The sequence below is a fragment of the Sprattus sprattus genome, assembly GCF_963457725.1.
Source record: "Sprattus sprattus genome assembly, chromosome: 12".
NCBI lineage: Eukaryota > Metazoa > Chordata > Actinopteri > Clupeiformes > Clupeidae > Sprattus > Sprattus sprattus.
Window position 1 is genome coordinate 29,938,384 of NC_137910.1, and position 10,000 is coordinate 29,948,383.

Below are 10,000 nucleotides of genomic sequence, written 5' to 3' on the forward strand. Positions count from 1 at the left end.
CAGCACCAGGCTCTCCACGAGGGCCTCTCTTTCCTTCCTCTCCAGCAGGGCCAAGAGGTCCTTGGGGTCCAGCGCGACCCTAGGGGGGCACATCAGAGATACATTGTCACTGCTGTGTTCTTAAAAATACAGGTTCATTTCAGATGAATCCAAGTAGGCACAAAGAACACTGGTCAGAGTCCCATATACTCTGGTCTTGGTTAGGCATTTACTATATGCTAATATACATCAACTACCACTACTAACCATGCACTAATGACAAGCAAAATTACAATCTGTTGTAGAATAAGGCACAACCATACAGAGTAAACTCATTGTGATAGATTCAATGTATCCCTGTTATTATTCAGTGACCCCTGCTGGTTCTAAGAATGGCCTCCTATATTAACCATACAAACATAAGGAATTTCAAGGTAAAAACTCTACAGTAACACATGGCCAAAAATTCCGATGGAGGATATCATTAGTCTCCTTGGATTATATATTTGAGACAGGCGTTGGATCTGGCTTGATAGGGGGGTATTTCACCTGCTATTCAATTAAGCATTTTCAAGATCAATATATTGAACATATTGAAAAGGGTTGGTATAAGTATTTTAAGTAAATTGAATTTAATGAACTTACAAACTCTCCTTTAGGTCCAGCCTCACCCTTGAAGCCTGGGATACCGGGGTCACCCTAGGGTAAGGCAGAGAAAAAAACTTTTGTCAGAACAGGTAACCTTCAACTGATTAAGCTGATGGCTGATGGCGCGAAAGACACAGCGGAAATCATCATAGAATGATTTCAGTCAATCTCATTAAAAAGATATTCCTTAAATGTACACATGAATACTATGACATGAATTTAGTCTATTCTTACATGTCACAGTTACTCTTAACGCTTATTTTCAAACTACCCAACCTGCATACAACACTCCTGGGAATATGAAATGCTAATGTGACAAAGCAAAAAAAAAAGGCATGTTGCAGACACTGTGCAGACTTACAGATGTTCCCTTTGGTCCAAGAGGTCCAGTGGCTCCCTGAGGTCCAGGAGGTCCACGGGGTCCAGGGAAACCAGGAGCTCCAGCAATACCAGGAGCGCCCTGTAGAGGGAGGCAGAGAGGGGCACAGGGTCAGTCACCTTTCCACTGTCACAGCAAAGGTGATGCAGTCAAAAGAAAGAGTCTAGGAACCTGTAGTCTGTGTGTATCAGGTTATAAGTATCAGGACTACAGTTTGTTGTAATTGACAGGTCAGCACACATTAAAACACATCTATACATTCAACCAAACTGTAAACTGATAACATTAGATATAATATATTTTTAAAAAACCTCTGGTGCAAATCAGGAAGACAAGAAGAGGACAAAAGAGTGTGGAATGAAGTAGAAAATGGGGCTTGAATCATCAGGCTTTACTTACAGCAGAGCCTTTGGACCCAGGGATTCCATCAGTTCCAGGGTTGCCCTATAGATTTGAGAGACAAGACACAGATCAACGTAAATCAACACAAACTCTATTCTACAATATCAGTGAATATACACTGCCCTATTCTAATATCTCCATATCTAACCAATGGAAGTGGTCCAGTACCACACAATACATACAGTATCATATCCAGATCTACAGCATGAGTCCAGAGGACAGGGCTCTTTAGCAGACACAGGTACTCACGCCAGCTCCAGAAGGACCAGGAGAACCAGGGGTTCCAGACTCTCCACGGGGACCCTGAGCTCCCTCAGGTCCACGGGCACCAGTGGGACCAGCCTCACCCTACAGGACGGAGAGAGAGAGAGTGGGAAGAAGAGATAGAGGTCAGTTAAGTCACCCTGTAATACACACACCCATCCCCCCACAAGGTGTCTAAATCCATGAGGACAAAGAAAAATAAAGGGAGAGAGATGGAGGATGACTTGTGGGAACAAAAGAAAATGGAGTTGAGGGACACATAGGCATCGGCCTGACTGGCTGACGGACACAACTCCACTCCGATCACTTCAGGACGCCAGTGTTGGCGTCAGAATATAGATGAGGAAGGAGCCCGACTGCTCAGACTTTAATCTTCCATTTGGACAGCGTGGTGAAGATCCAAATGGAGTGGAAGTAGCCATGTCGCTCTGTTAGCCCATAGGCTCCAGCCTTGATCAGCTCATCAATAACCAAACTCATTCCCTTTGGAGAGAAGCGCATGGAGCTCCAAGCACACCACTAGCAAGCTAATATTGATTCATAATGATGCTTAAAACGACTACTCCATAGGGCCGCTTCAGTGAGAGACAGCCTTTTGTATTAAAAAGCAGCTCTTAATGCAGATCTCATTTTAGACAAGACATAGAAGGGGGCTTCAGCTTTAAATGCCATCCAATTATCCACAGTCCGAGGTTATCACTGGTTCACCCTGGCTACAGTGGCTGAGGGTTGGGCGCAGCAGGCAATCTACTGTGAATGGACACAATTCATGGATTTCAGGAATACAAATTGCCTTCCAAAAAAGGAACTTCAATAAAGTTTCAGGAAAATGCACTAAGCCAGGCAATGGAGATGGGAAAGCACTACTTTAAATTGACCACATGACTGCTGTAAGGACTTAAAATCAAATGTACTTCAGCACTGAATAAAAACACTGCCAGAAGACTAATTTAGAAACAAACTATTTACAAGCAAGTGGTGTGCTCTCAAAAAAAGAAAGATGTTGAGTAACAAAAAGATGTGTGCTAGTCATAAAACATTTTTATTGCACTTTATCTTAAAAGTGCCACAGCTGGAGCCAAATACTAAATATGTTCCAGGCCCTCACACTCCCGAATGGAACACGGCCAGTGCTCGCTCAGTCACTCAAGTACATACTGGCCCCTCCCACAACTCTTCTCAGCCAATTTAAGCACTAAAAGCTTGGTGAGGTCATCGACACGAGAGAGATATGAATGAAATTCCTTCCTGTCAGTGTTTGTGCCTGGTATGTTTTACTGTGGGGTTTACAACATATTGAGGTGATGACAGGAGTGAATGCATTCCCTGCATCGTCACTACAAATGGTGGCACAAAGCCATGTACGGTGTCCAATACGCAATAACATCATGTGTCCACAAGGGGGAGCTCAATGATCCTGGCAATGGCCATGGTGCGCTTACTTAAAATTATAGCCCATTCTCTTTGTTGAGACACAGCCTTCTTGGTAGCCTGGATACCAGCCTGAACTCCGCCCACAACATTTTGGTCTGGGAGATTCAGTCTGGACTTGAACTAGTTGGGAGAGGTTAAACGGCACAGAAAAGTGATCTGACCAATCAAATTGTAAGGGCGGGCTTTATACGTTGATGGACAGACAAGACAACCAACGCTTGAGTTGATTAGATAGATAGAATATACATTGAACAAAGATGGCGCCGTCTCGGAAGCTTAGTGGGACATATTTTATATGATTTAAGCTATCTACACGACTTTTTTTATGTCTACATTGACTCGGTTAGTTGTGTATACGCAAAACGAGTGTTGCCGAGGATTGTAGGTCTTAACTGAAGCACTCTAGACCATTATTGATAGGTTATCACAGCCCAAGGGTTCGGACTCAGACTCATATTCTGACTAGAATTATGAGTATGACATCGTCAGGCTACCTTCTTGGAGGACTGTTTATTATTATTTCATACAGACTATACACCTGTCATAAACAAACACATGTCATATTTATATAGATTATCTTTATGCGCAAAGGGCAAATGCTTTAATCAACTTGTCAACTAAAAGTGCAATCGAATTGTTATGGCTCATTATACAAGTAAAGCAATAACTGTAATCATGGCATAACTCACAAACTACCCTAATTACACAATTTTGCTTCTGCTGGTACAAAGACGCAATTACTGTGCGGTGATCGACTCACTGGAAAAAGGTTATTTGATTCACGGAATGCAGCTACTGAAACAGAAACAAGTAATCTTTTCTGCTGAACAGTTTCTCCCGACAGTCATAGCTTCTTTAATCCTGAAACACTCTGGCAAAGTTTGTCACTTAGAGAAGCCTTCTGCTTACAGCAAATATGTTCCATTTCATTCAGTCCGGCAAAAGCTCTACTGATGTAAACACAAACTAAAAGCTCTTTGACATGTACTTTTTAAATATTACATTTCATATAATATGTTAATGGTCCTGGGGATGATACTGACTGCATATGGGATGGTTTAAGGACTTCTGAAGGAGCTGTTTGGCAAAAACTAAATGATTTATGGCATTTTGATTTCAAACAGATCCCAGTACAGTGAAAGGGAGGGGACAGGGCAAACAGGACATCTGAGCCCCACTGGGGTGTGACAGGGGCAAAAAGACTGAACAGGAGGGAGAGGTCAGGGGTCAGCGTTCAGTCCCCTCTTTAGCAAATCAGTTTTTGGACGTAAGTGTGTGAGGTTGTCATGATATCCTAAATAATGGAGTTGGCATAAAAGAACATCCCTGGGCGAGGATAAAAACAAAGGACGTTTGTGTGTTTGTAAATGATCAGTCTGTGTGTGTGTGTGTGTGTGTGTGTGTGTGTGTGTGTGTGTGTGTTTGCGTGTGTGTGTGTGTGTGTCTCATGTTTATATGTGCATGAATGTATATGTGTGTCGTGTTTACATGTGTATGAATGTGTGTTTAGGGCTATTCCACAGGAGTGTAAAATGCAATATTCAGCAGGCCCTATGATCCACTCTGTCGGAGTGTTTATGGCCTCCTGGAAGTACAGGCTTTTTTACACACTGTTATCTCTGTCCCACTTAAAGGCCACTCTCTCTCTGCTGCTGCGCTGATGACTTCTCCAGATGCAGTCATGAACGTGTCACCACGTATGCACAAAACAGAGCATGCAGTGGGAAGCCAACACACACACACACACACACACACACACACACACACACACACACACACACACACACACACACATATAGAGAGACAGAGAGACTGACAGAGAATTATATAAAACATATCCACACATTTACTCATACACAAACAGGGCCAAAGATATCATATGCACACAAACAAATGCACACACACACACACACACACACACACACACACACACTTACACACCCACTGCAGCTTTGGAGCTTTCATAGAGCCATTAGTGTGCGGTAGAAAGTGGGTGGTGGTGCTCAGAGTAAATGGACCACACTTTAATTCCTCAATCATTTCCCCAACTCAGAGCAACCTCCAGCACAGGGGGCCTGAGGGCTCACGGCCTCCGCTGTCTGTGAACCATTCAGAGGGAATAAATCACTCCCAAACACACTCACTCAGGAGACGAAGGCAGAGGAGAGAGAGAGAGAGAGAGAGAGAAGAGAGAGTGAGGAAAAGTGAGGAGAGAGCAGGGGGAGGAAAAGAGGAGAGGAGAAGGGAGGGGTACTCCCCTCTTTCTTATTTTCCAACCAGATGGCAGCTTAAAGCAACTCTCTGAGCTTTCCTCTCTGATTTCACTCACTCACTTTTTTCACACCAAGTCTTTTCTCTCTGAAAAATTCCTAAGGTTAGGGTCATCCGCCATTTTAAGAGCTTTGCACTGCTTCTTATGCATAGCAATGGTATGTCAGCACTTCTGTAGATCAATACAAACAAATAGAGAACCATTCTCTCTGATTCCACTAATGCTGTGATCATCAACGGAAAAACCAAGCCAGCTAACTCCCTCACTCATCTCACCCCAACCCCTGAATCGGGGAATAAGAAAGGGGGAAAGACAGACGGGATGAAGAAAAAAAAACAGAAGCAGAGAGGAGAGATGAAAGAGAGCAGGACATACCTTAGAACCTGGGGAACCAGGGAAGCCAGGGGCTCCAGAGGGGCCGACGGGACCCTGCACAGAGAGGGAGGGAGGGAGGGGAAGGGGGAGCAGGAGATTAGCAAACCAAACTCATATTTACCACGAGAATAGAGCAGTCAAAGAAAACATCTAATGGATGAATATATTAACAAATTAATATTCATTTAAAAAAAAATCATCAAATCTATTGATACTTACAGGAGGACCAGCAGGGCCGTTCAAACCGTCATTTCCGCGAGCACCCTGTTGGAGCAGAACCAAACATATCCAATCAGCCAACCGCCGAAAGAGCCTCAAATACAATCAGCTATGATGCACTCAACACACATCATTGTGCCGATACATATTTCATTGAAATTGACAACATTAACAAGCATGTGTAAACAGTTTTTCGCAGTCGCTTTGTTACATTTCTCATAACATTTTCAAAACATTTAGTGCATTTCTTGAAACTAATTTTACTGTCTATCTCTTTCACTCACAATGATTGATCATTATCACTTGTGTTCAACTAATAGAATACTTTAATAACTACAAATAATTCTGTATAAATTGACTGTTATCCCTGTCATTTCGATAAACTGAACAGCACCCTCACCTACAACCCGCTAAGAAACAGGAAATGATGTAACTGAATGGTGTGACTGAAACTGACTAAATATGTGATGGCAAACAATGATAAATGGTTTAACCATTTTGCATGTCATGAGTTACCCAATTAATAGATCCCTATATGTTTTTTGGGGTATCTGACCATTCAACAGAGAAGCTGCATAACATACTTTGACAATAGCGCAAAATCATTTGCAGGAAAGTGCACAAGTGATGAATGGAATGATGGATGGAAGTTTTGAGAATTTGAGAATTTGAGAATTTTAAGTCTGATGTGAAAAATGTACCAAAGCAGCTGAGAAATACTCTAATATAAACACACCGTGACAACTCCAACAAATATAAACATGTAATATAATACATTTTTACAGTTGTCACATAGCATCACATTACGTCACAGTTACGGCCAGTTAAAGAATATCAGTCATGAGGGAGAGGCCTGGCAGGCCTTCTGTTCAGGCCATAAGTGAGTGCATATGGGAGGGAAGTAGGGAGGAAGTGTGAGAGTGCGAAAGACTAGGTGAGTGAGTAAATGAGTGTGTGAGTGTGTGAGAGAATGAGTGTGTGAGTGTGTGAGTGAATGCATGTTTATGGGGTGATTGTGGAGGCAGAGGAGTGATGCTTACAGCATTTCCAGAGGGTCCGGGACGACCTCTCTCACCGGGGAGACCACGAGGGCCCTGGAGGAAGAGGAGGAGGAAGAGGGCAGGGTTAGGTACTCTGATGAAGACATGTAGACCTACTTATCTACTCACAGGATCAATGTGAAGTACTCATCTGTCATTTTTCTAAAATCTATTTTAGCTTTTGTAAAGTGTATAGTATAGTATAGTAAATGATGAAGATAACTGGAAGCATATGCACTTGCAGATTTGGCCTGAGTCTGTACTTAAAACACATAATGGTGACTCTTTTAAAGGGTTATTGATGTTTTCCTGGCTGAGGTGGTCAGTGGTGTTCCTGTGCCTCAAATAAAGTCATGCTTGTGTTTTCTGCTCTTTCTGAGGCGAGGGATGGGTTTGGAGTGTTCGCTAATGTGGGTTTGTCCACTCACCATGGGTCCAGGTGCGCCATTCTCTCCAGAAGAGCCAGACTCACCCTGTCGGAAGAAAGGGAAAAAAATAGACATTTGTATGGAAGAAGGGGAAAGGCAAGAATCAGCAAGCATTCAGAGAAGGGGAAAGAGCAAATGTCAAAAAGAAGAAGAGAGCTGAGATGGAAAAGGTGACCTTTAGCACAACAGAATGAGGGGAACAAATAGCGTCTGAAATATCAGAAGAAGGAAAAAAGAACGTCAATCTTCTCAGAGAGCAGAACAGATAGGAGACCTAAATAAAGATCCGGTGAAAACCAGCTGGGGAATAAGGAGGTCTGGATGACATCAGGACAGAGGGAATGGCATGCAAGCATATGAAGAGTATGGATGTATATGTATGTGGTGTGTATGGATATATGTATTTGAAGGTTGAAGTGTAGACTTCTGTGTGTGAGTGTGTGTCACACCTTGGATCCAGCAGCTCCGGTCTCTCCCTTAGAACCATCAAGACCTGGGTAACCCTAAAGAAATAAAACACATGTCCGTTAAATATCTGCTCATATTCGTTTTACATGGATGATGCCCTAACTGAAGTTAAAGTAATTACTCATCATTTATGTGAACCTACTATGCGAACAAAAGTTGGGTTCGCTGATTATTTTAGTTTTTTTAAAACAACAAAGCAAAGCGATAAACATCAAAGCCAAATAAATAACCAACACTTTGTGTCTACATACTCTGTGTCCTTTGATACCGGGAAGTCCAGGAGTTCCTGGGAATCCACGAGCTCCCTAAGACAGAGGAAAAGAAAAGAAGAGAGAAAGAGAGGGATCCATAAAGAAATAAGAATGAATTCACTGGGATTGAACAATGAGCACATCAGCCAGAAAGCAGAATTATGCAGGTAGAGATATGCACTTACTAAGCCATGACATGTTGTTTTGGGTTTCAAATATACAGGAAAGGCTCCAGATACTGTACATCTAACTATTTGCAAATTCTAAAGGAGTAAGATTATAACGGGTCTGGACCAAATCATGTGTCCCATACTGTGCATGTGCAGACACAATAACAGAGCTACTGTTCCAACTGAGGATCTTACCTGAGGTCCACTAGGTCCACGATCACCACCTTTACCAGGTTTGCCAGCCTCACCCTATCAGAGAAATTTTTTTGAGAAAAACTTTAAACATTTCAAACAAATGTTAATATATAAACACTTTACACTAGCTAGATCTGTTATGCCTTAAAATGATATGTGATTCTTCATTTTTGATGCATGAAAAGAATATAACAGACATAATGCCCAATATCACCCCCTAGCGGGCATAAATGGAAGCATATGTTTATGCACGTCTTTGCCATCTGGTGGCCAGACACTTCAACTACAGGTCTGAGAAATGTCCATGGTATAAAAAGTGTAATGTGCCAGTGATATAAGCAGAAATGCATAGTTGCAGCATGAGTCACAATGATCACTCTCATCATTATGTTATCAAATACTGAACTGACGGACATGACTATGGTGCTGGGATATCCATGGAATCATGATTTTATGACATTCATGGCCCGTCTTGCGAAAGAGGGGTACAATGATGGATAGTCTTGACCACTAGGCTGAACATACATGAAATGTCACAAGTAATTACTGATCTGGCACACATGGGGAGTTTAACCTATCATTTATGGTGCTTGTAATGTTTCTGGAGATCTACAGCCAGACACAGCAAAAAAAGTCTACCTGTCTACCTGTGAGTCTACCCTTTTAACAGTGAAATGTTGATTACTGCTGTAATAGCAAGATCATTCTGGGGCATTCTGGGAATACATAAGTGCTTTTCCACTGTGATTAGAACCAAAGCAGAACTTCAGCAGCAGCACTACGGCCCTGTTTCTCAACACAGAATCAAGACTTCGATCCAACACTTGGGATTATCAGGAGAGGCTTCTAGGGATTTTTGCATGGGATGGTTTCTGTCGTGAGGAGCTGTGATACTTACGTCATCTCCGGGTTTGCCAGATGGTCCAGGTGGGCCACGGGGACCCAATGGGCCCTGCAGAGAGAAAACAGAGCGAGTGAGTCCAGCCCCTCCCATGCCAGCAGAGGACAGTGTTGCAGAGGGGGAAGCCAGGCTCTGGGATATAGGCACAGCCTGTTCTCTTCATGAGCCCCTGAGGGTCTCTCACTTTACACACATGGCCAATGGGATGCAGAGGAGCCAAGCTCACGGGCTGTTATGCAAACGTGGATCTTATGGAGGGTTTTACACATATGTCTCTTCCTTCAGACACTACACCGTAAACAGGATAAACTGTACCTCTACATTCTAGGTTTCTAACCCACTGTAGGTAGACTGCAGAATCAATGTTTGATTCATTTGATTATGTATGGTTCACTTCCTGAACACAAATCAGCTATGGTCTGGCAATCCCTACATTGATATTAGACTAACATAAAAACAACTAATCCAAAACAGCGCATTATGTGCAACTGTCCAGGTGAAAGATCAGCGGGATCCGCAGGTCGATTAAGCTTTTCGGAAAGAACAAGGCCCTTAATATACTGAGAGAGTGCTGA

At 42.7% G+C, this 10,000-nt stretch overlaps 1 protein-coding gene across 1 annotated transcript in view; it reads right to left on the bottom strand.

The window, feature by feature from the left end:
- The window catches only part of col2a1b (collagen, type II, alpha 1b), a 43,450-nt gene that overhangs the window by 18,284 nt on the left and 15,166 nt on the right, over nt 1–10,000 (bottom strand). Inside the window, exons 11-23 of the mRNA XM_080848942.1 lie at nt 9,423–9,476; nt 8,525–8,578; nt 8,160–8,213; nt 7,890–7,943; nt 7,441–7,485; nt 7,013–7,066; nt 5,973–6,017; nt 5,754–5,807; nt 1,658–1,756; nt 1,406–1,450; nt 989–1,087; nt 625–678; nt 1–79 (exon numbers count right to left, since the gene is read on the bottom strand). The exon at nt 1–79 is cut by the window's left edge and continues 29 nt beyond it. Coding sequence (XP_080705068.1) covers nt 1–79; nt 625–678; nt 989–1,087; nt 1,406–1,450; nt 1,658–1,756; nt 5,754–5,807; nt 5,973–6,017; nt 7,013–7,066; nt 7,441–7,485; nt 7,890–7,943; nt 8,160–8,213; nt 8,525–8,578; nt 9,423–9,476 — 790 coding nt within the window. The remainder of the gene's footprint in view (nt 80–624; nt 679–988; nt 1,088–1,405; nt 1,451–1,657; nt 1,757–5,753; nt 5,808–5,972; nt 6,018–7,012; nt 7,067–7,440; nt 7,486–7,889; nt 7,944–8,159; nt 8,214–8,524; nt 8,579–9,422; nt 9,477–10,000) is intronic.